Genomic DNA, 26,800 nt, shown 5'->3' with positions numbered 1-26,800 from the left:
CGGACCTTCGACCTGTCAGGGAACGGCAAGGTGGATGAATCAGCTCCCAATCCACCAGGTGATTCGGGGAGATAATCACCTGTGTATAAGCAATGAGCTTCCAAGCGCAGAATCAGGCGCAATTTCCCATCATTCTGAGCAGCAGAATATGCGCCACTAAACCCACCCACCACCGCAATTAGTTTCAAATATGGAAAACTCCGCCCCGTGTTTTTGGTTCCAAAGTCTAAACTGTTACTGTAAATTCTGAACAGCAGCGGTCTCTTCATTGATCCTTGTGGGACACCACTTCCCATCCTCCACCACTGTGAATAGCCAGCTAGCAATCCATTCTGCTACTTGTCTCCTTACTCCACATTCTCTGACTATATTCATTAGTCTATTATGGGGCACCTTATCGAAGACCTTTTGAAAATCCAGATAAATTACATCTACTACATTACCATTATCTAATCTCTCTGTGGCCTTCTCAAAAAAACTGAAAAGGTTAGTCAAGCAAGATTTTCCCTTCTGAAATCATGCTGACTATTTATCATATTTTTAGCTTCTAGATGTTAGCTTATTTTCCCCTCTATTAGACATTCCATTAAGTTTTAAAACACTCTATAGTCTTACTGAAGCTGCTTCCCCTCCGGGGGTGCATGCGCTATTTTGGCAGCTGATTCTGGGATACCTGTGCAGCGTGGCCTCTTCAGCAATATGCCCAGGTGGGTGTCCTTTGCGTACACTAAAGCAGCTGAACTGGTGCTATCCTAATGGCACATAGCCCGATTGACTGAATTGAACCTTAATGCTCCAATTTATACCATGGAGGCCCATTCTACAAATCTGTACATCATTCACCAAGATCAGGCATTCAGCTATATGAGAGGCACAGGACTAGTGTTACTTGAAGCACCAATCATCCAACTTGCAAGTAGAATGATTTTTAAAATCTTCTAGTGCAAAGTCTCTCAAGATACTCTAGTTTTTGGAGATGTTGTTGTGTTGAGTCCCTGGATTTGGCAGGAAGTGTTGGGATAATCTCACAAGGGTGGCAGAGGATTAGGTCATCTGTCCTGGCAAAAGGCTGCAACAGGTATAGGGACATCAGTTTCAGTGCCTCTTGGTCTGCAGCAAGAAAGGGAGGTGCAGCAGAGGCTCTGGAGAGGGCAAGCTCTGCGTGGTGACCTCTGCTCTGTTTGGAGTCAGACTCCTTCATGATCTTTGACAATGATAGGATGCTCTCGGCAGCCCAGCCAATGCAACCAGCAGCTCAGCGTGCATCAGTGTTCCCCTAAATGGCTGCCCCATTGAGGCTTCATCGAGTTCCCTGCAGCAGGACTATACTGTCACCTCACCCTCCAGTGATGTCAAACAGATTATCCTTTACAAAAACAAAAAATACTGGAAAAACTCAGCAGATCTGACAGCATCTGTGGAGAGAAAGAGAGTGTTAACATTTTGAGTCCGTATGACTCTTCTTCAGAACTAAAGGGAAGAAGAAATGTGGTGAAATGTATACTATCCTTTACTCCTGGACTGGCTGAAGCCCACTCATGCCCACTAATTCACCATATTGATTCCAATTCTATACTAGCCTCCAAGGTGTGTGTAGTGCCAGTATTTGAATTGGTGACTGTGAGTACCTGATTAACTGACATGGCTTCTTCATCTGAGCTGTTGCCCTCTCACTTCCTCCTGTGGTTGCTGTGGCTGGGTAGGCAGCTGTTCTTGCTGTCTTATTTATCATGCCAGATAGATGCAGGTGAGCTGGGATTTGAGAAGGGGCATAGGCAGCAATATACCATCATCTTCAATGTTCTCAGCAATGCCAGAGCCACGAGCTCAATCACAACTGGCCCCATGATGAAGAAAACTATCACCTCTCCAGGGCTCATCCTTGTCCCTGCCACAGCTTCAGCTCTGCTCCCTTCTAATGTCTGCCATCTTGTCCTGCAAGATGGAAAAATATCAGTAATTGTGCTGCACTGTGTTTGGATGACCTGCCTGCCATAGCTGAATAGCTGGAGGTATATGGAAGCAATGAGAGAGGAATGTGAGCACTTGGTAGGTGTGTGTGAAGGTGAGGTGGAGTTGCTGTATATTAGATATGTTTCCTGAGTGCTAGGGGCTGCTGATGGCTGAGTGATGAGAGCGAGCAGTTGAGCAGCAGGAGGGGCTGGTAGTGTAGCGGGTAGAAGATGTCAAGTGAAAGTGCATTCACTGAACATAACTAACTACATCCAGCAATTCGACCTCTTGGAGCACTGCTGCCAGGTCCAGGGGTCCAGGCAATAGGGACTGATCTTCCTGCTCCCAAACTCATATGAGGGTTGCCTTCTGACCCTCCATGGAACCATAATGTCTCTCCTGCTGTCCACCTCCACAACCAAGGCGTCCAGGGTCACATCCATGATCATGGTGCCCTCTCTCTTCCCTTGATCGCTCTACTTTCCTTGTTTATAATTGCAGCAACAGTATTCAGCACTGTCCTCCTATGATTCTTTTAAGAGGGATGGACTGCCTTTGAGAACAGAAGGCGGGGTGTATCACACAAGTTGTTCTGCTCCCTGCTCAGCACAGAGGCAGCTAGCAGCACAAGAGCTGCTTGGCCCTAAGTTACAATCATGGAAATAAGGGTTTTATGTCTTGGGTAAATGGGTTTGTTGGCCAACCGAATTCTAAGTGCACGCTTTCCTATGTTCTCATCAATTGCTGCTTGCAATCAATAACGAGGAGAATCCGATATAAGAATAAACAGTGATGGTTTATTGAGACATAGGGCAGAACACCAGATCGGAAACCTCCAGAACTAGACTTACAGTTCCCAGTTGCCCATGCTGTATAGTGATTCGTCAGTGCTGTCACATGATCAGTACACCTGCGTTCTCTTAAAGGGACAGGGTACCTCACTTTACCACAGAGGGGCAGTACCAAATTTACCTGCTGTTTATCTCCACCAAAACAGGCACAGGTAGGTCATGATTCACGTGCCAAATTATCTGCGCTATCCAATTTTTAGCCCAATTTATTTATGCTTGTATATGTTTAGCACAGCCAAGCACACTGGACATTTTAAATTGCAGATAAATTATGAGTTGTCACAATTCTAAAACCTACTGTGGGATAAGCCACACTAATCAAACATCCTGTTTGCACATTTATAGAACATGACGAGGATCCAACTCTTATCTATTTTATCAGTCACCATGACAACTGCAAATGTCAAGCTGTTGACGCCACAACCCATTACCCGACGATATTCTGAATGTTTATTACAGTTTATTGCTGTAAATGAGGTTCAGCCAGCAGCCTTGATAAAGCAATTGTTTGCAGACAGCCTGAACTGCCTTCTACTTACACCTCATCAGCATGTCAAGTGCTCTGAACAGCATTATTAAAGGAAATTAACATGCTATTCACAGCAGAGGCAAAGATTTAATTAACACTTACTGTTTACATGGGAAAAGAAAATTAGGATGATTATATTCCTTGATGAAAGTTCTTTCAAAAGCAGCAAATGTATCATAGAGGAGCTGTTGTGCTGTGGGTGCATAAATCACTGGGGCTGGATAAAACTCTGGATGTTGGCTTGAAAATGGTATGTTCTTGTAGGTTTTTACTGCATAATGGCAAAGCACTGCAGAGACTGGAAATCGGAAATAAAACAGAAAAGGTGAAAGCATTCAACAGGTCAAGCAGCATCCGCGAAGGGAAATAGTTAATATTTTGGGTCAGTGATTTCATTAAAACTGGAAGTTAGAGGATTAACCACTTTTAAGTAAGTCCATAGCCAGGGAAAATGGGGGGAGGGGGACTGTGGGGAAGGCAAATGGGATTAAAGAACAAAGGGAAAGCTCCTGTACCTCATCCTATTAGGCTTTTCCCTTTGCCCATTTCCCCAACTCTGCATTTGCTTATAGGCTGTGAAATCTCTAACTTTTTCCCCGGTTCTGATGAAAGTTCATTAACCTAAAACATTGGGCTGGTTGTCCCTCCAGGGCAAATGTCTGGACTATTTCCAGGTCCTGAATCCGCCCCTGGGGTAACAGCCACTAATTGTAATTTTCAACGGGGTGGGGGGGGGGGGGGGCAGGCTTTCCTTAATTAGTATGAGGTCAGGTTCTTTGTCCAATTAAGGAGGGCGAAGTAGAGGTCCTCCAGCTTGTGAGGAACAGAAGGCTGTAATGGAAGGGAAGTAAGAGGGAGGGTGCTTCAAAATGGAGGCACCCTTTCTACAACCTTTGTAAATCATTAATTAAAAAATACATTCTGCAGCCAGTCCCCCACTGTGTGGGTGGAGTAAGGGGTGGGTGGGAGGACCCCCTCTACAAGGCAGCCCTTTTACAGCTCTTGCACTCCTATGTATGGGGGGTGGTGGGGAGGGAGCTGTAGGCCTGCTTGAAAGGCTGCACCCCCACCCCAGGCCTGCTGGGTGCCTACCTCCAGGCACATGTGTTCATTAGATGTCTCAAATGATGAGATCTTGAGTCCTATATATTTAAACATGGAACCCTTGATTAACCTTTAACTATTTACAGATCCCAGGTTACTGTCATGCATGGCACTGTTACCTCCATGCAGCTTGGTTCAAGAGTGTTCTCTCTGTATGGTTCTCTGAGTCTATTACCATGTGACTCTATACATCATATCATGGGTGGTGATATTAATCCAGTCCCATATTAGCCCTTGCTCTGCTGGGCAGCTTTACATTGCAATGGCATGCAGGCACATACAGCATCATACAACATCCCCCTTTCTTCTCCAAATAAAAATTTCCCTTCCAACAGAGTGTAACTATTTGTAATACAATCTTTACTTGCTATCCCTTCTGCCACATTAAGTCTCTGGCTTTATAAATTCAGGAGGTCTTGAGGCTTGACAGCTCTTCCACATTTCGGTCTGTCACGTATGGAAGAATGATAGTGGTACTCTGTTTCTGGTACTTGGTTATCTCCATTTGATTAGCTTTTTGCATTTCTTAAAATTGTGTTTCTCCTTAGTAACAACCAGTCTGCTTTTTTTCCAGACACTGTCCAGGTTTGTCCCACTCTTTCTGAGGGGAATGTGCATTCCATTCATTCCTAGAGTCGACTCGGATTTTCTTTTTCCGTGGTGTCCCCCATGTTCTTACTGGACATATATGCTTTTCAATGGAACCTTCCTTTCCACCTGTTTCACAATTTCAGCCAAACATTTGTTTGTTTTCTTTTCAAATCTTTTAGCAAGCTTATGAATCTTTTCATTCAGCTCAGCTTTTTCTTCTTAGAGCACCTTGCACTTCTGAGTTGGATTCACCTTTTCCAATCTTAGTTCAGTGTTTTCTTTTTCTATCTGCAACACAGCTTTGTTCTTGTCCTTCATTTTGGATTCACTGTTGGCCAGGTCTGTCCTCAGTTAAGTCTTAATCTGTTTCAGTTCTGTAATTGTGCTATTCATGGCTTCATTATCAGCTCACAGTTTGGAAAGTTCTATGGATTTTCTTTTCAGTGCCCCCTCTTTTCCATTCAACTGCTTCTTCAGCTCTTCAGCCTGTTTCTCATAGCTTTCGGCTTCCTCCTGGAATATAGAACATTGCTGAGTCTTCTCTGCCAACTGGTTCTTCAGTTCAGAGTATTGTTAAGTTCATTTTCCTTCTCTTTGTAATTTTCCAGAGGAATAAGCTTTGTCCTAAGGAATTCTTGTAACACGTGAAGGTCTGTAAACAGGTTTTCCTTTTCTTTGTGAAGCTCGCTTGCTTCATCTTTAGTTTTCCTGTACTTAATAACATCTCTTCGAGTTTCTTCTGCCATGCTTCCATTCTGCTGTTAAACACAGTTTTCATTTCTTCATGCTTCTAAATGGTTATGCATTCCTGTTGCACTTGATCTCGAAGGACAATCAACTGGTTTTTCAAATGCTTATTTTCTCATTGACCTCTTGCCAACTCACTCTGATGCTTCAGTGCATTGTTTTGTTGCTACCAATAGTTCCAAGGCAGCTTTTTCTGAAGCACTATTCAACATCCTCTGTGGCTCATGTTTTTCCAATGGCTACATATTGATTCTTCAAGGAGTCTTTCAGTGTCGCAACTTCTTTGCATGTTTTTTCTGCCTACTACTTTGCCTGGCTGTACATCTGGTCTAGTTTTCCCTACTCCTACTTTGATTTGTCAACTGTGCAATAGAGGGTAATTATTTCCTCATAATAAATTTCAGAGGTGACACAAAGGTGTTTGTTCAGACCTTGAACAGCTTGGTTCACTGAAGACTTCAGTTTATCGTGCATTTTCAATGGTATATACTCAGCTTGAATTTTGCATTTCAAATCTTCCAGCTCAGCTCTGATGAGAACATTTTTCTGTAGAATTTACTTTTTGCACATTTTGCTTCTTTTCAGTGAGCTCAGATAGCTTTCCTTCATTCATAACCATCTGTTCACTCTGCAATGCCATCGGCCTCCCTCGCTCTGGAGTTTATTGGCTCCCTTTCTCTGGGGTTTTCTGTCACCCTCTCTCTGTGGTCTTTTGCTGCCCTCAGCACTTTATTGGGAGTTCAAATATCTATCATAATCTTTTAATATCTTATCAAGTGTTGTCGAGTTTGGATCTATAAGTTGGATGTGAAGAACTTCAATGAACCAAAGATGAGTTAAAAATTTATCAACTTGTACTTCTTCTGAATTCTTATCTAATTCTGCAAGTCTCCTGCAAACTAAAAATTGTCTTCTCCAAGGCTCCCACTCTTGGATCTGGTTTAGCCCTTTCCATTAGCAAAAATGCACCTGGCTCTTACTGCTGTCCATGGCGGTTTGTTTTTTTCTTGTAATGACAGCTTTAAATTTCATTACCTCTTTAAGACTGTCAGTGCAGTAACCATTTATTTCACCTCAGGGTGTCTGTACTTGTTGGTTCTATCACTGATTTTCCCACACTTTTCTGACTTTGGTGGGCTCCCCAGTGATCGTTGCTGCTTTTTAAAAAAAAACTTTTTAAAACCGTAGCACTGTCTTCTCTCTTTTCCTTCTTTTTTAACTCTGCAGATCCTGTTTATTTTGAACAGCAGGGGCTGTTAGCAGCCTGTCAGTTTTATCCTAGTAATTTTCCCATAATTTTCCGGGATCCCCGCGAATGTGGGCCTTCTTTCAAACTTCTCTTTTTTTAAACAAAATACTGCAGCATTTCTCTTCTGGGCAATTCTCTCTTTTTAAACTCTGCAAGTCTCTTTGAGCCTTGCACTTTGAGAGCTTCGGCAGACACATTTTTTGAAAGCCACGAACTATCAACTCTGCAGGTTTCGTTTTCCTCTTTTTTACTCTGTCATTTTTTTTAACTCTTGAGAACAGCAGCAATTCTTCTTTTCTCTTTATTGAAAACTTTACTTTTCCTGACTATTACGTCAAAGAAGGGCATACTTCTGTTATGTGAGTGATACATTTGCTAGATTTAAATCCGCAGCTGCATGTAACAGTTTCCTTACATGTCTTACTGAGCTGCATCCCATGCTCAAATTCATCTTTGAAATGGAGCAATCAAATGAACACTCCTTACTTGATGTACTAGTTGAGAGATCTGCCAGGGGGTTCTCTACCACGGGTCTGATGCAAGCCTACCTTCGCTGGTCAATATACATGTTGGGATTCTTATAGTTCCACAGGCGATAAGACTGGTCTTATCGGCAACCTTGTAAATAGGGCCTGGACCATTTGCTCACCAAGCAAACTTGATGCTGAAATAGGGCACATCAAAGACAGGATGATGGTTAACCTGATCAGATCATTTTGTGCTGTATGTCACGCAAACTCACGAATGGGCCTAAGGCCGTCACTTTTGGTCCTGAAAAGTGCCCAGCCTACCTCAGATTATACTGGAAGGGTAAAGTATCTCAAAACTTTGAGTAACAGGTGAAGCTAGCTGTTTCACGCTGCTATTAGGCAGTAGCAGTACGAGTGATATTCGCCACTAACAGGATGCTGCCGTCAAGCCAAAAAGACGTTCTGCCTATCACACAAATGAGTAATGTGGTATATGAATTTCAGTGCCAATGGTGATGCTAGGTATGTAGGCCGTACGCTCCAAAGACGGGTGAATCGTATCAAACAACATGTCCCTGCCACTGTTCGCAATGGGCAGGGTAGACCGCATCCAACCAGCCCATGGTTGCAAAACTCAAAACACTGTGTTCAACATTAGATGTGGTTCCGCGATTGGATAACATTTGCTAAATAATCCTCAGTGTGCTAAGAATTACGCTGACAACCAATTTAAGATTGTCAGTTAGGGTCACAGTGTGGTACATTTGCATGTACTGGAAGACACATATATTCATACACAGGACCCTATTCTTTGCAGACAAAAAGAACATGTACACACACTGTATCTGTTTCAGCTAAACAAAATAAGCAACAGCCATTCACGGACTCATTCCTCAGGGCAATGCTTTGACCAATCAGGGTCAAGCTGCTTGGTTTAAATTTCAAACAATGCTTGGCAGTTCCAATGCCACTTGCCAAGCAATCAGCACTCTCTCCACATACAGTATAAATTGTTGCTTTCCCCTTATATTGGTATTCTTGCGAAGCATCCTGCTGAGTGCAAGACGAAAAGCTTAGACATGTCTAATTTTTCAGCAATAACCCTTTATTGTTAACTTTTAACTACTTACAGATCCCAGGTTACTCTCATGCACGGTGCTGTTACCTCCATGCAGGCTGGTTCCAGAGTGTTCGCTCTAGACTGTTCTCGGAGTCTTTTACCATGTGACTTTATGCATCATACTTTGGGCGGTGCTTTTCTCCAGTTCCACATTATCCCTTGATCTGACAGGCACCTTTACACTACGATGGCAGGCAGGCACATACAGCATCATACAACACCTAAGCTGGCCCCTGGCAGGGTCTCTTATAAGTGACTAATTGAGTCGAACTAATGAGCCCAATTGGCCTCTGATCCCAACCCCAGTTGGGGCCAAAAATGCAGCCCATTAACTCTGTTTCTCTCTCCACAGATGCTGCCTGATCTGCTAAGTGTTTCCAATATTTTCTGTTTTTATTTCAGATTTCCAGCATCCACAGTATGATGTAATTGTTTTCAGGTTCAGTTTGCAATATGTGATCTTAGCAATGCATCAATGTGTTTCAATGAAATTTCTCTGTTTGCTGCTTCAAATGCAGTACTAATCCTTAAATACGAGTGTTCACACAATAAGATTTCAAACCCACTGATTTTAAGACAGTATACAAATTATCATGTCCCCAAAGTGCTGATAAGTTACTTACTGAAGTGCCTTAATGATATCACAGAGACAAATGTGACCACCAATTTAGGCAGAGCAAGGGAATAAACAAATGACTAGCTAACCCTTTTTATGACCATGTTGCTTGAAATCAGTGGCTTGAGGTCAGTGTGTTGATCAGGACACAATACACTTCTAATATTTGACTTTAAGGGGCTGATAATTTGTCCATTATACATCGAAAACCGAGGCAGTCATGGGACAAAAAGCAGGGAAAAAAAGGCCAACTACCAATCGGCAGTCCACCTTTCTTCAATTTTCAAACAAAACCCCATTTAGGTGTCCAGTGCTTCCACTGGTAACAGGTTGGAATTCTGTTAATATAAGTCAATTAGGGGTCAGCAGATGTCACCAGGAACCCCACTCCTCAGTGACATTTTCAGTTTGGGCAGGGCGGACACTACTACTCCTTCAGCCCAGAACTTGAGTTCTGTTGAAGGGTCATGAGGACTCGAAACGTCAACTCTTTTCTTCTCCGCCGATGCTGCCAGACCTGCTGAGTTTTTCCAGGTAATTCTGTTTTTGTTTTGGATTTCCAGCATCCGCAGTTTTTTTGTTTTTTTTGCTCTAATTTATATGCTGCAATACTTCAGGAGACTTTTTTCTGATAGTTTATAGTGACTCATGGCTACAATTTAAAGTGTTTCCATCAGTTGTGCAACTTCCTGAAATCTTATGGAGTTTCTGGAAGTGTACGTTTTCTAGAGGGGGTCCTTCTGGCAATCGCACTCTGGCTTGAGGAAGAAGTGCGACAGCAGCAACAAAACCTCAGAAGTAATGCAGCACAGGGAGGAGGCCATTTAGCCCATCATGCCTGTGCCAGTTCTTTGATGGAGCTTTCCAATTAGTTTGGAACAACAGTGCTGCAGCTGTAGAGTCCAGCATTTCTTTGCCTCCAACTCCTCTAGGAGCACGGGAGATATCACTATTGTCCGTCAATCTATAACTCACATTTGCTTCAAGCACATGACATTTACTGAAGCACTCACTTTCATCGCTTTCTCCATGGACAACTAGAAACAGCAGGATAGTATTCGGAAATTGAGCATGTTGCAGGTTTCTCCGAAGTGCAGGACCTCAATGAGTTGCATCCATATTGTTCTACGGGCTGCTTCAGATGAGCTTGATTCCTTCAAGAATTACACCATTAATGTGTGACTGGTGTGTGACCAGAAGTACATCATGCAGTCTGTTCCCACTTTCTTGGCAGTTCTCATGGTGCTTTTGTTTTGCAATAATCTTCCATCCACCTACCCCTGTAACACTTTGTCCCCCACAGTGAGACAGAGATCGACTCTTTGGGAACAAGGGCAAATAACTGCTCTTAGGAATGTGTGATCAGTGGATGAGTTGCACTACAATTACATCCATGGCTCAGCTAGAGCTCATGTCAAGCAAAGCATTGGTGCCCTCATGCACCGATTCTGATGCAGTTTTTTTCCTTTGTTCATTCATGGGATCTATGCTTTGCTGGCTAGGCCAGCATTTATTGCCCATCCCTAGTTACTCTTGGAAAGGTGGTGGTGAGCTGCCTTCTTAAATCGCTGCAGTTCATGTGGTGTAGGTACACCCACAGTGCTGTTAAGGACGGAGTTCCAAGATTTTGACCCAGCAACAGTGAAGGAACGGCGATATATTTCCAAGTCAGGATGGTGAGTGATTTGGAGGGGAACTTCCAGGTGCTAGTGATCCCATCTATCTGTGGTCATGGGTTTGGAAGGTACTGTCTAAGCGGCCTTGGTGAATTCCTGCAGTGCATCTTGTAGATCTTGTTGCTATTGTGCCATTGGTGGTGAAGGGAGTGAATGTTGGTGAATGTGATGCCAATCAAGTGGGCTGCTCAGTCCTGGACGATGTCAAGCTTCTTGAGTGTTGTGGGAGCTGCACTCATCCAGGCAACTGGGGAGTATTCCATCACACTCCTGACTTGTGCCTTGTAGATGGTGGACAGGCTTTGGGGAGTCAGGAAGTGAGTTACTGATCGCAGGATTCCTAGCCTCTGATCTGCTCTTGTAGTCACAGTATTTATATGGCTAGTCCAGTTCAGTTTCTGATCAATGGTAACCCCCAGGATGTTGATGGTGGGGGATTCAGTGATGGTAATGCCATTGAACGTCAAAGGGCGATGGTTAGATTCTCTCTTGTTGGAGATGGTCATTGCCTGGCACTTATGTGACACAAATGTTGCTTGCTACTTGTCAGCCCAAGCCTGGATATTGTCCTGGTCTTGCTGCATTTGGACATGGACTGCTTCAGTATTTGAGCAGCTGCGAATTGTACTGAACGTTGTGCAATCATCAGCCAACGTCTGCACTTCTGGCTTTATGATTGAAGGAAGGTCATTGATGAAGCAGTTGAAGATGGTTGGGCCAAGTTCTGGTGGCTTCCTCCAATACAGTCCAGAATGAGTGTTTAACTCGAGGATAATGGTTTTCTGTAACTGCCTATCTGCACTGGGGACAGCACAAGGAGCCACAAGTGAACAAGGGTCTTCAGCATGATGAGCGAGACAACATTGATGACAGAAGATGACAAAGAAGCAGGAGGATGCCAACATCTCCCTACAGCCAGAGCTCACTAATGAGCACTTCAGCTGAACAATGCTCTTTGCATTGACAGCCACATGCAACATTTAACACCTTGTGCTTATTCAGTACTGAATTTCATCTGCCACCAACTTACCCCATTCTAGGTGTATCTTGCTCTTTTTGTCAGCTTCAAGCCATTGCAGAGCAGGCTTCTCCAGTCTGACTGCCAGTCCTGATGAACGATCATACTCAGTGTAAACCTTTCATGCTTTCTCCAATGCTGACGGATCCACTGTAACCTTGCACGATTATGGTTGGATCATCTAAAGACATTTCTTTGGAGAGGGGCGCATGTACATTCCTTGGGTCACAAATGATGCAATTGGAGCTGCAAGATGTAAATCTATACAGAATTAATGGCCCCAGTATTTACAAGAGGTACGTTCTGAGTCTGGGGACGGGAAACTGGGAAATAGTGGTTTTCCAAACGTCCTGCAGGTATTGCAGGAGAGCCCATGGCACACGGCTGGAACTGTGGACACAGTGCAGGTTGGGAACTGGGCAGAGGTTGTTTTCAAGATGGGGGAGGGCGAGGAGCATGTGGAAAGGCACAAGGTGGGAAGAGGAAGGTAGTGTTCAGGAAGCAGGTGTTAGAGGTCGTGCTTGGGGGTGCTACGATGGCGGTTGGAATGAGAGAGGTTTTTTTGAGGGGTGGGGTTGGGAGTGGGAAGCAGTGTTTATAGCAGTGTTGGACCAAGAAATAAGGAGTCCGACTCCTCCTGGCTCACAAGCATTGCTAAAAAGGCAATTATCTTACGGGTTTGATTTGCCTTGCCATTTTTTATCTACTGACTTTCCCCAAGACCTAGGAAACATGGCCAAAATCATGGAATCATAGAATGGTGATAGTATAGGAGGCCATGCAGCTCATTGTGTTTGTCTCAGTACTTTGTAAGAGCAACTCGGCTAGTCCCTCTCTCTTGCGATTTCCGCATAGCCCTACTAAATTTTCTCTTCAGAAAATTATCCAGTACTCTTTTGAAAATCACGATTGAATCTGCCTTCACCACATTCTCAGGCAGCACACTGCAGAGCCTAACCACTTGCTACATAAACGGTTTCTCTTCATGTAGCCTCTGGTTCTTTTGCAATCACCTTAAATCTGTGCCCTCTCTTCTGAATTATTCAACCAATGGGAATAGTTTCTCCCTATTGACTCTGTCCTGAACCCTCATGGTTTTGAATAGCCCTAATAAAGGATTTAGGTAGGAAAGGGGATGAGGTCCTGAAAGCAGACTTTAGTGAGCCAAGAAGGAGGTTGAAAAGCAGGACCTCTAAAGCAGTAATCTCAGGATTATTCCCAGTCCCATGTACAAGTGAATACAAAAATAGTTGAATTGAGCAACTAAACACGTGGCTGGAAAGCTGGTATAGGAGGCATTGGGACTGGTTCTGGGGAAGGTGGGACCTGTATAAACCAGACAGTCTGCACCTGAACAGGATTGGGATGAATATCCTCACAGGGAGATTTTGCTAGTGCTGTTGGGGGTGTGGTTTAAACTAGATTGGCAGGGGGATGGCAACCTGAGGACAAATTCACAGCAGGGAACAGGAGTTGGAGAATTAGTGAGTGACTCTGAAAGACAGAAGCAGCACAGGTTAAAAAGTGTACAACACAGGAATTTGGCAAAAGGTATACATGTAAATGCAAGGAGCATAGTAAATAAAGCCGATGAGCTGAGGGCACGGATGACCACATAGCCACATGACATCACTCCAAAACAGAAACTTGGCTTAAGGAGGGGCAAAAATGGCAGCTCAACATCCCTGGATATATAGAGTTTTCAGACAGGTTAGAGAGGGGAATGAAAAAGGTGTAGCATTATTTGTTAAAGAATCAATTACAGCTGTGAGGAGGGATCACATACTAAACGAAGCATCAAATGAGGCCCTGGTTGAGCTCAGGAATAAAAAAGGGGCAGCCATAATGCTGGGAGTGTACTATAGACCCCCAAATAGTGGAAGGCAGTTAGAAGAGCTAATATGTGTGCAGATTTCTGAGTGCAAAAAAATAGGGCAGTAATCTTTGGGGACGTCAACCACCCTAATACTGGGATACGAAGAGTGTGAAAGGCACAGAGGGCATAAAATTCTTGAACTGCACTCAAGAACTTTTTTAGCCAGCACATAACAAACCCAACAAGAGGGTGTGCAATTCTAGATTTAGTCTTAGGAAATGAAGCTGGGCAAGTGGGTGAAGTAGCAGCAGGGGACCATTTTGGAGATAGTGACCATAATACAGTTAGATTTAGTATCATTGTAGAAAAGGACAAAGATAGAACAGGAGTAAAAGTTCTAAATTGGGGGAAGACAAATTTTACAAAGCCGAGAGGTGAGGTGGCGAGAGTGGACTAGATACAGCTATTAAAAGGAAAAACAGTGTCAAATCAGTGAAAGGCATTCAAAGGCAAGATTCTACAGGCAGAGTGTATACATGTCCCCACAAAGAAAAAGAGTGGTACTGCCAAATCTAGAGCTCCCTGGTTATCCAGAAGCAGACAGGCCAAGATAAAGCAGAAAAAGAAAGTTTATGACAGTCACAAAAGGCTTAATACTGTAGAAAGCCTAGAGGAATATAGAAAGTACGGGGGTGAAGTAAAAATGGAATTTAGGAAAGTAAGGACAGGATACAAAAAAATATTGGCAGGTAAATTCAAAGAAAGTCCTAAGATGTTTTACCAGTACACTAAGCAAGAGAATAACTAAGGAAAAGGCAGGGCCTATCAGAGATGTACATGGTAACTTGTAGGTTGATGCAGAAGATGTGGGCAGGGTTCAAAATGAGTACTTTGTCTCTGTCTTCACTAAAGAGAGGGATAATGCAGAGATTCTAGTGAAAGAGGACTGTGAAATATTAGATACAAAAGCATAATGAGAGGAAGCGCTGGATGGACAGGCATCCTTGAAGGTGGATAAATCATCAGGATCAGATAGATTGCATCCCAGGCTGTTGAAGGGAGCCAGGGAGGAAACAGCGGATGCTCAAAGGATCATTTTCCAACCCTCACTAGATATAGGTGAGGTCCCAGGGGAGGTCTGCAAACAGTGTGCCATTATTTTTAAAAGGGTGTGAGGGATAGGCCAGACAATTATAGACCGGTCGGTCTGACTTTGGTGGTGGGCAAATGATTGGAAGCAATTCTGAGAGACAGGATAAACTGCCACTTAGAAAAGCACAAAGTGATCAGCATGGTTTTGATAAGGGAAGATTGTGTCTTACTAACTTAATAGAATTTTCTGAGGAAGTAACAAGGAGGATTGATGAGGGTAATGTAGTGGATGTTATTTACATGGATTTCAGCAAGGCATTTGACAAGATCCCACATAGCAGACTGGTCAAGAAAGTGAGATCTCATGGGATATAGTGTAAGGTGGCAGGTTAGATCCAAAATTGGCTCAGTGACAGGAAACAAAGGGTAATGGTCAATGGATGTTTTTGCGAATGGAAACTGGTTTCCAGTGGTGTTCCACAGGGCTCAGTGTTAGGGCCCTTGTTGTTTGTTGTATATGTTAATGATTTAGACTTAAATGTGGGACTCATGATTGCAAAATTTGCAGATGACACAAATATTGGCCGCGTAGTTGACAGTGAAGTGGATAGCGGTCGACTCCAGAATGATATCAATGTTTTGGTTGAATGGGGAGAGAAGTGGCAACTGGAATTCAATCTGGAAAAGTGTGAAGTAATGCATTTAGGGAGGGCAAACAAAGCTAGGGAATACTCAATAAACAGGAAGTTATTGAGAGGGGTTGAGGAACTGAAGGACCTTGGAGTGCATGTCCACAGGTTCTCGAAGGTGGTAGGACAGGTGGACAAGGCATTCAAGAAAGCACATGGAATGCTTTCCTTTATTGGGTGAGGTACTGAATACAAAAGCAGGGGTGGAATGATGGAACCGTATAAAATGCTGGTTAGGCCATAGCTAGGATTTTGTGTACAGTTCTGGTCACCAGATTACAGAAAGAACAGAATTGCTCTGGAGAGAGTGCAGAGGAGATTTACAAGAATGTTGCCAGGGCTTGGAAATTGCAGCTATGAGGAGAGGTTGGATAGTCCAGGGTTGTTTTACTTAGAACAGAGGTGGCTAAGGGGTGACCTAATTTAGGGGCAGAATTTTGCCACCGGTGAGCAGGGGGCGGGGCCCTCTCACCAACGTGTAAAATGATGCGGGATGACATCGGGTGAAAACCCCAACGTCTTCCGCCCCATTTAAATTTTCAGGAAGGTGGGGGCTCAGCAAAATCAGTTGTGTGCCCGCCGACCTGTCAATGGCCAATTGAGGCCATTGACAGGATCATTTAAACAATTAAAAAGGACCTGCCCGTCCAACCTTAAGGTTGGTGGGCTGGCCAGGAGCCCCGGCAGCAAATAGAGAAAACATGAAACCTCAGCCAGGGTTTTAAAAAGTTTAATAAAGTTTTACTGTAATTTATGAACATGTCCCATCTCATGTGACATTGTCACGTGAGGAGGACATGTTAGGGAATATTTTTTCTTCTATTTTTAATCTTTTTAAAAGTGTAAGCGATCTCCCTGAGGCAGCACTTAGCCTCAGGGAGATGTGCGCTCTTTCATGCGCATGCGTGAAAGAGTGCACTCTCGCTTTTGGGGAATCCCCCCCGCCCGCACAGGGAGCACATAGCGCTTCCCACCGGACGTCGCGCTGGGCAGGGCCTTAACTGGCCTGCCCATGTAAAATGGCGGCGCAGCCTGCTTCTCTCGCGGGGATTGGCTCCCCGCCCGCCGGAGATTGAGTCAGGCTTGCCCGCCCAACAGGCAGAAAATTCTGCCCTAGGCGTGAAAAATTATGAGGGGTTGAAATAGGGTAGATAGGAAAGACTTGATTCCCCTAGCTGAGGGTTACCAGGGGGCATAGATTTAAGGTGATTGGTAGAAGGATTAGAGGGAACATAAGGAAAAACATTTTCACCCAGAGGGTGGTAAGTGTCTGGAAGTCACTGCCTAAATTGGTGGTTGAGGCTGAAACGCTCAAATCATTTAATAAAGGTACCTGGATCTGCATCTGAAGTGCTGTAACCCACAAGGCTGCGGACCAGGTGCTGGAAAGTGGGATTAAAATGAGCAGCTAGTTTCTTTATTTTGACCGAGGGAGACACAATGGGCTGGATGGCCTCTTTCTGCACCGTAACTTTTCTATAGTTCCTTTCAACTTTCTCTTCTCTAAAGAGAACAGCCCCAGCTTCTCCAAACTATCCACCTAACTGAAGCCTTTGATCTCCAGAACTGTTCTTGTAAATCTTTTCTGCAACCTCTCCAAATAAAAAACGTTTGTTACAATGGAAGCTCACAACCTCCTTAAAAGTGGTTGCTAACTGACCTGCACCCTGAGAACAGGTTGCCCCGCCCACTTCTGCTTCTACTAAAACCAGAATTGGGCAGGTTTCACATCTTGAAAATTTTAAATTTCTCATCTGACCCCAACCCAACCATTTTCAGCAGTCAAATTATGCACCGCCCCACCCCCCCACCCCCCGCCACTCACCCCCCCCCCCCCCCCCCCCGACCCCCCCATGTGGGCAGAACAGCGGAAATATGGCAGTCTTAGGCTTAGTCTAAAAGCTAATATCATTCTTAATCCTGAAAGAGGAATCGCTTCATTTGATTTCCTATATTTACTTTGAGGACCAAAATCCGTCTTTCCAAATATCAGCAACCCACTAATTGAGAACTATGCACCAATATCAGTAGTTATATTCCAAAATTACGTCAGCGTTAAGAAAGTAAGTATTCAAATTGATGCTGACGCATATTCTTAAAATATTTATTAACTCTGACAATAGATGAAACTAGCAATTTTTCCTTAACTGTTGAACCATGCGATTAAAGCATATGATGAATTCGTTGGGTGGAAATTTAGTCTCGAATAAAATAATGGCATTAGTAACAAAAGAAATACTAAAAAAAGCTTATCACTGTAAAGATTATTTCACAATTGAAAGCCTCTTAAGTAACATTAAATAAATAGGTTCAAGAACAGAGAGAAAGGATCAGATTAGAGGCAAATAACACTTGGTGCAGATAAAATGAAGACATGCTCATCACACCTCGAGCATCACATTGAATAAAAAGTGAAAGACAAGCGGTCATTATTAGTCTCTTAATGACCCCCAAATGTAACTAACAGCAATTATACCTTGTGGTCTTCAAAGTTAAGGCAGACGATACAATTTAAGACTTCAAAGTAAAATAATAAATTAAGATTTGTATGGTATAATGCTCTTATTTTATAAAACTGCATCCTCCAATTTACTGTGAACAATACCATGGGGCATTCTAGTCATTATTTTTTTAAATCAGTGCTGGAACTCAAAAATAAAAGCTGGAAATTCACAACAGGTCAATCAACATCTGGCAAAGGATCATCCAAAGCAGTCACATTTGAAACATCAACCTTTCCTTCAGCTGCTTTCAGCCCTTCAGATATTGATCAGCTTGCTGCGTATTTCCAACATTCAGTGTAGATAATGCATAGAGCAAAGGCACTTGTAGATATCATATTCCAGCTCTGTGCAAGAGATTCACAATTTTCTTATGCCTCTAACCCTTTATTTTGGTGAGCTAGGATGTCACTGATGATCCATTTAAGCCTCTCTCCAATTACTCTTACCTATCACAATCGTTGGAGCCAGGCTAATAAATTTGTCCAATCCTAGTCCTGCATGATAGCATCAAAGTTTGCAACTATAAATTTAATGACCAACAATTTTTTCCAGAATTTAGCGTTTAACTGCTGCATTATATGGTTGTTCTTCCTGTATGCTTTAACCTTTTGTCTGTTTGTAAAGAGGTGGGGAGTTACCACAGAAGTTAATTACAAGAGAAGCATCTTGTAGCTAAAGCAAAGAGATGAAAAATGGCGGTCTCTAGGCAACTAATGGTACCAGTTATTAACTTGATTGTGAACATAAATCAACACTGCAGAAACAAAATTTGTAAATTGTCCTATTTTCATCCACTCATGACTAGGTAACTCTGACTATGATGCAGTAATTTTAACTCTTACATTACTTTGGAGTCAATAGCATGATGGATTCCTGAAAGCTGATTCTGCTATAGCAAATTACATCCTCTGCCCAAACAAATTATTCAGCAACTTGTGTTAAAAATCAATTAAAATTTTGTTGGTCAGTGTCTTAACTATTTCAAATCTCTCCCACACACTACACATGAACCATCCTTCAATGGTAACTGCTTTACCAATCACATTCCAAAGCCGGATAGAGTGGGAACAGTGACAGCCTTGGCTCAATGGTGGCACTTTTGCTTCCGTGTCAGAAGATTGTGAATGCAAAATCTAGGCTGACACTTCAGTGCAGCCCTGAAGGAGTGCACTACTGTCGGCGGTGCCGTCTTTCTGAAGAGATAGTAAACTGAGAGCACATCTGCTCACTCAGGCAGGTATTAAAAGATCCATGACACTATTCGAAGAAGAGCAGTTGAGTTCTCATAGGCCAATATGTATTCCTTAATCAACATAAATAAAAGTTATTTAGTTGCTGTTTGTAGGACCTTGCTTTGGGAAAAATGACTGCTAGATTTCCTACATTACACGTTATTACAATTCAAGAGTACATCATTGGCTGTAAACCTCTTTGGGGTGTGCGGAGGTCCTGAAAGGGACTACATAAATGAAATTTCTGTTCTTTCAGGAAAGATGGACTCACCCTTCAGTTTTAGTGCCTTCTTTCTACCTTAATTTAGCACAATTTCAGATCGGTCACACAATGCCAGAAGAAACCAAATCCTTATCCTGTTTGGGGCAGGTTTGGTGAGCAACAGCTCGCCCAACCCAGACCCACCTGTTTGGGGGTTGAAACTACACCCCCACACACACACACACCTCCACCATGTGGCAGTACAACTTGCTATACAAGCCAGTAGATTACCCAAGTAACTTTCATGGAGCAATAATCGTGAACTGATCATTTGGTCAAGTATTCATTCAAGACTGATGCTGAGCTCATGACAAAATTCCTCTTGTTACTTCCTCCAGCCTACTGGTTAAGTGAGAGATTTGGCTCAGCATGACATTCCAAAGATTTCTACACTTAACCAGGAAAGACCTTCTGGTGTATTTTGGGCAGGGCCCAGCCCTACCTATTTCCCACCTATTTAGTGGTCTGAACTGATCTCTCATTAGATATTTTTGTGTGGTGGCTATACCAAAAAAGCGTTAGGGTCTGCCATATAAGTATGGTAGAGTGGGACATGTTGCCTGAACACTACAATATTACATTTAAAAAGTCCCAGGTCAGTGAAAGTGTTAATTTTAAATTGGATTGGCGTAATCCTTACTGCACCAAGGATATAACAAACTGTACTAGCAACCTTTCACCACCAGGAGGAAGATTTCTTCATTTCACCAACTGGATCGACATTTGATAGAAATAAACTTGCAGGGCTACAGGGATGGAGTGGGGAATGGGAGTGACTGGATTGCTCTACAGAGAGGCGGCACAGACTTAATGGGGCGTATGGCTTCCTTCTGTGCCGTAATGTCTCTATAAAGGATTAATGTTTTCTGTAATAGACTGATGGGGAGCCAGTTCACTGTATTTGTAATTTGTGCATCTCTATATAAAACCACAGTCTATCATTTCTCTGGAGACAGACTCCCCACTTGAATGTAAAAAGGAGAGCATGTCTGTGTAAAGGAATCCTAAATCAAATGCAAATATAAAAACACCCAAGTCGATTTTCAGCCAACAAAGCACTAAAAAGAGGAAGAAGCACTTTTTCACCAGCAGCTGTAACAACATAATTTTGCAAATAAAAAAAACCTTAAAAACCAAAATCCAAACTCGTTCCCCAAGCATTTCCCACTAACCGGACGTGCACCCCAACTGGCCTTTCTGAAGTCATTACATTTTCCCTGTGGAGACACAGATGATTTTCACAAATATTTGGTTAAAGTCTTCCCCTTTTTAAGGTGTGCTGCAGAGGACCACTGACTTTCCTTAACAGTTTGCCTTCACCGGCCAGTCCCATAATATAAGCTGCCATGGAGTGATGCGGCAGGCATGGGGCTGCTAGTGCTCATACAGCCCAGCATGAGCCATTACTTTCCAAAAAAGGAGTGGACACAGTTTGGAGAGAAACCATGACAGTTTTGGCATTTGTGTGCATGGAATAGATAGACAGACATATGGTCACACTCATAAATTCACTCATCTTCCACATCGATAAACAGATTGAAATCCATTGACACAAAGAAGCTGGCCATAACATATGACTGAACAGAAACCATTTACCTCACTCTATGAGATCTAATATGACATAACTTTTAACTAAAAACGTCTGACCGAGTTGGTATATCTGCCTGAGTCACAGGCAGTTGCTGCTAGTGAATACAGGAAAGATGGTGTAAATTTAAGAAGCTACTAAATAGCATGTGTGCCATGTGGGTGATGCTAATATTTCAACAGTGATGCTGTACAATCAGTTTCTCAGTATATAATTGCGAAGGCAGTTGAACAAATGCACAAGTAACACACCCTTTCTCACATTTAAAGAAAGTGCAGAACACATGTAGCGTGAAAAAAAAGTGTTTGTCTCACACTTTGGAACTAGGGAAGCAGCTGTGCGAGTCCCACAGGATCTGCTAACTGCTAATTAAACACTGAGTCACACAGGAACACTTTCGACTAAGCACACACCCTCAGTCAGCTGTTCTCATTGTTTTCCTAACTTAACAGGGACTGCTACATGGACGTCGGCTCAAAGAGGAAAAAATAACATTATTAGCTGAAACTGCACATCACCCAGGAGAAACGCTGAATATTTTCTCTAGTCATAGCTTCATGTGCTGCAATTTCAATGTTTCTGCTTCCTTTATAGGATTGCAGCATAGAAATCCTGAGTTGCGGCTAGTGAATACAGGAAAGATGGTGTAAATTTAAGGAGCTACTAAATAGCATGTGTGCCATGAGAGTGATGCTAATATTTCAACAGTGATGCTGTACAATCAGTTTCTCAGTATATAATTCATGCTCACCCTAAGGGTGGAGTTCATCCCTTTGCGAACATGGTAACAGCCCCACCTGGTGGATTTGTTTTTAATTGATTACAGAGAGCGCTAGGCTAGACTACAGTAAACTTGTTCCTATTGTGGCAAATAATTGTTTTCTTTTCAACTACTCTGAACACTTTATAAAAAGCAATGACACCCATCAGTGGAATGAATCCGGCTCTTGTAGCTGGGAAGGCTGCTCACACTGCTAGATAGAAGAAAAAGCTGGTCACTAAAGTGGCCCAGTTCCTGCTGTAGTAATGAAGGCGAACTGCCAGCATTCACCATCATTATTCCTATGAAACTGACATCAACCTCTTCATCCACACACGTGCAGTAAATGTAGAAATCCAGAAGTTGCATTCGTTCATTCTATGCTTCTCCATAAGGCAGTGTGGAAGTCTGTGCAGACAGCAATCAATTAGAAATCTTTGAACTTATGAAAACTTACCCTTTGATACTGTAATATCATTGTTCAAAATATCTGAGAAAGTTACTTCTTGTTAATGAGATGTAACTGGTATTTTAAACAGCATACAGCCATAATTACTGTGAATGAGCCTCTCTAGTTAATTGTATTCTTGTGTAATGTCAAATTAATCCATTTTGATTAAATTAAAAACCTTGCAAATATCATTTTTTAAAAGAAGTTTGTTTATATTTTAGCTTCTAATGTGGATGCTCTAATTATTTGTTTTGCTCTCTGTAAAATGTACCATAGATGTCGGCGTATAAGTCAACATTTGAAGCCTTGAAAAATCCCCCCAAAAATGGGGGTCGACTTCTAAGCCAAGTATAAATGTGAATCGCTAGTGTGAGTGGGGGTGGTTACCATCTTTGTTGTTCATCACTTGGGGTCTTCTCTGTGCGGGCATGCCATGCACCTTCGCAACACAGCCTGTATCACCTGCTTGATCCCTTGTGCCCAGTCATAAGGTAGTAAGTAAAATATCCATTTGTGGGGTGAAAACAGACTCTGACTACCAATGTGAGTAGAATATGTTGTAGCTGAAAAGTGGGATCAACCTATGTGCTGAGCATATGCAGAAATATGTTTTTTGGGGTCAAAGAAAAAAGGTCATCTTATATGCAAAGATGAATTATACGCTGCAATCTACGGTAATAGTTATTCATAATGCAACTCTTAAACTAGCCAGCATTGAAATTTTGGTATCAAATGTGTTAAATTCCTTAATATTAATTAATACTATTCTTCCCTTCTAAATTCCAGATAAATTAAATTCTCTCTCCATTTATTAAGTGCTCATGAATTCCTGATCTATTCAATCTTGTTTTAAAGGTTCAGTAATTATTGTTAATAAAACTATACCTTAGAGGAGTATCCTAATTAACATAAAATATTGCTCACAATGTATGCAGTTAATTAAAGGAGAATCTAAAGAGGCTCAAGCAAAGATAGGCTGTCTTTATTCATCAATGAGCTATTATCCATTGTTCATTTCTAGAGCCAATACAATCGCCATTTCCACCTCCTCCCCCATTTTTAACCCTCTGCCCTTCTGAAAGTGCTGTTTACCCTCCAGCAATTTGACCAAGCTACTATTTTTCTTGTGCCAGCTCCACTACAGCGAATGTTAGTCGGCTATTCCATCACAAATGTTCTGGGCCCAAACCTGCCCTCACCTAATGCCTGCACCTGCACTGGATTACAATCAAGATGAGGAAGCTCTGTTATTTGACTCTGCTTTCCTCAGGTTTGGCAACACTGAGGCTAACAGTAGAAACTGCAATGTTGTCCTGATGGAGATCGGCTAACAGAGCACATGGATTGAAACTGGTATCTTCATGGTCTGTATGGGTTGCTGTCATCCCAAACTGTGCATTTACCCACTTGCCCATTTGGTCTGGTGGAGGTGTGTCATTTTTTTTTGTTTGAAACCTCAGACTATGAACGGGAGTTTAATTGGAAGGAAATATGGGGATGATTTTCTGCAGCAACATTCAGGTGCTAAAGATCCTCTAAGGTGACCCAGCTTGGGACTCAAGCAGAAATGTCAGCTTAACTCTCATTTAGCACAAGGCTCCATTTTGGTAAAGGAGCTCAAGCCAGCAACAGGAACGAACATTCAGAGGTTTGCTAAACAACTGACTGTTACTTAAAATGCCTGCCATTTTGCATTAAAGAAGCTGCATGGCATTTTGGTAGCAAGTGTTTCCCCTAACTCCTCTCCTAAAAGTGACTACCTGTTTGCGAGTAAACTTGACATTGACATCGATTTTACCATTTCATGTTCAATTCTGCAAAGAATGCCTTGGAAACACATAGGGAGATTTCCTGGAACATCTTGTCAAAGATGTTGCCAATACTCAAGCAACATTTGTTACAGAAAGTCTCAGAAGGACCTCAGGGAGGCAGTGGTATTGTCACTGAACTAGTATTCCAGAGATCCAGGGCAATGTTTTAGGGACCCGGGTTCAAATCCCACCAAGGCAGATGGTGAATTTTGAATCCAATAAAAATCCAGAATGAAAAGTCTGATGATGACCATGAAACCAATGTCATAAAAACCCATCTGGTTCACTAATTTCCCTTCAGGGAAAGAAAATCTGGCCTGTAACTCAGCAATGTGGTTGACTCTTAAATGCCCTCTGAACAAGGGCAATTAGGGATGGGCAATAAAATGTCCACATCCCATGAACGAATAATAAAAAAAAGCTAAAAAGAAAAGTAAGTGTGGTGCTGCTCCAATGTAAGAGTCACCTGGTGAGAGTGAGAGAGAGAGCTTGGTCATTGCCATTTTGCTGCAGGATGAGGAATGGGAAAAGGAGAAGAGACCAGGCAGCTGCTGCAGGAGGCGGTCAGGAAAGTGAGGAGGCATCCACCTACTCTGTGAGTACAGGACATCCCTCCTCCTCTGGACCTTCTCCACCAAGACCTAAAATGCCATATCGGAGAACCTCTGCACCCTCTCCCTCAGCCCCTGAGCCACCCTAAAATGTGCTGCTGTATGCCAGCCAGAGTACTCCCCACCTTCAGTGATGTGGATGCAAGGAGCTAACATACACTGCTCCACAAAATTGCTTCTAATCAGCAATTGAGAACCAGACCTGTAGGTTTCTGGTTTAGCACTTCCAGGCAAGTTCAAATTATGGTAATCGACCAACAGGGCCAAATAATTTGGGTTAAATCCAGGTGTTCAAACAGACTAACCACATCACTGCACCTATTTAGCACCCCCTTTCACCCCATATAAACCTCTGAGTCTGAGTCTATTATACAGTAGTCAAAATTGAACAACATTTTTTTTAACACCACCAACCTAAAATAGGTAGGTTAGGAAGCAGGTAAAAAATTATTTAAAAATCTGTATAAGAGGAATCGGGATTTAATGGAGTCATTGGAAATAATTTTAGCCACGTCCATGTGGCCTTTGTGTTTTTTATTTTAATTGTGTATCACTCTCTCCCTTCCTGAAGGCATTGACTCCTTGTGGCAACGGTTCGCATCAGCATCAACAAACATGGAGTTTCAGCCACAGTTTCTGGTTAGCAGGTTTGCTGGCCAGTTACCCAGCCCAGCCAAACCCAACCCAGCCCAGGTGGTACAGGGTATTTAAAACAATAAACCACACTCCTAGCTTGAGATCAACTAAATCAAACATGGAATCATCCTGAATGGACATAATAGCTCAACTACTCACTGAGACACTGGGGGATCCGGCACTTTGATTTCATTGCGTGCTCTTACCTGGTATGAGACAGGTCCTTACGTATAGTCTTCAGGTCTTTCTCCTTGTACTTCAGATGCAGCAGCTTTGCAGTGAACATCTGCAGGATCAGAACATATTCCTATAAATCTCTGTAGCCTTTAAAGTAAGCTTGGAGTTAATGCTTAACAATGACAAATTTTAAGAAAGAGTTTTATCTGTATTAAGATGCTTTGGACAAAACACCTAAAAGACCAAATTGACAACCCATTTACCTCACTGCTGCTTGCAGGGTACTGCTGATTCAAAATGGCTATCATGCTTGCTTATATGATAGCTATTTTGATATGATAATTTCAGGTACGAATCCTTCAAGTGGAAGACCCACACAAGGAGCCTCTCTTAATTCTGAAATGTATTTTTGTAACCTTGGTTTTTAACCTTGGTTAGACGGCACCTGGAGCACTGTGTGCAATTTTGGTCCCCTTACCTTAGGAAGGATATCACTGCCGTAGAGGGAGTGCAATGAAGGTCCACTAGACTTATTCCTGGGATGGCAAGATTTTCCTATAAAAAGAGATTGGGAAAACTGGGCCTGGATTCTCCAGAGTTTCGAAGAATGAGAGGTGATGTCATTGAAACCCACAAAATACTTGAATGGATAGACAGGGTATTTACAGTTAAGATGTTTCCCCTGGTTGGGGAGTCTAGAACCAGGGGACACAGTTTCAAAATAAGGGGGAAGCCACTTAGAAGATGAGGAGAATTTTTTTACTCAGAAGGTTGTGAATCTTTGGCATTCTCTACCCCAGAGGCCGTGGAAGCTCAGTCATTGAGTATAATTAAAGTAGAGATTGACAGATTTCTAAGTGCCAATGACATAAAGGGATATGGGGATAGAATGGGGAAAACGCATTGAAGTCGATGAGCAGCCATGGTCATACTGAATGGCAGGGCAAGCTCGATGGGTTGAATGCTCCTATTTTCCTAATATTTGCAATAGTAGTGAGTTGCTTGAAATTTGAATTGTGATAAATCATTCAAATATAATTTTTTAAAAACCTAGAATTGGAGGTTAGGGAAATAGTCCATGATAGCATGATTTACACCACTGACAAGTCTTCAACGAAGAAAAAAAACCTGTCTGTCTCGTGCAATATAAACTCATGTCTTATATCAAGGTAGGAGAGAGATCACCACAGTACAAGTCTTGAAAGTACACCTTGGTGATAGGATTGAACTAGTGAAACAGACTGAAC

General features: G+C 42.6%; 1 protein-coding gene across 1 annotated transcript in view; it reads right to left on the bottom strand.

Annotated features, from left to right (window-relative positions):
• The window catches only part of LOC121286039 (coiled-coil domain-containing protein 60-like), a 105,760-nt gene that overhangs the window by 64,951 nt on the left and 14,009 nt on the right, over positions 1 to 26,800 (bottom strand). Inside the window, exon 3 of the mRNA XM_041203057.1 lies at positions 25,583 to 25,662. Within this exon, the coding sequence (XP_041058991.1) occupies positions 25,583 to 25,662 (80 nt within the window). The remainder of the gene's footprint in view (positions 1 to 25,582; positions 25,663 to 26,800) is intronic.

The sequence above is a fragment of the Carcharodon carcharias genome, chromosome 13 (genome assembly GCF_017639515.1).
Source record: "Carcharodon carcharias isolate sCarCar2 chromosome 13, sCarCar2.pri, whole genome shotgun sequence".
NCBI lineage: Eukaryota > Metazoa > Chordata > Chondrichthyes > Lamniformes > Lamnidae > Carcharodon > Carcharodon carcharias.
The sequence above is the reverse complement of the archived record's forward strand: the minus strand, read 5'-3'. Positions and strand labels throughout refer to the sequence as shown.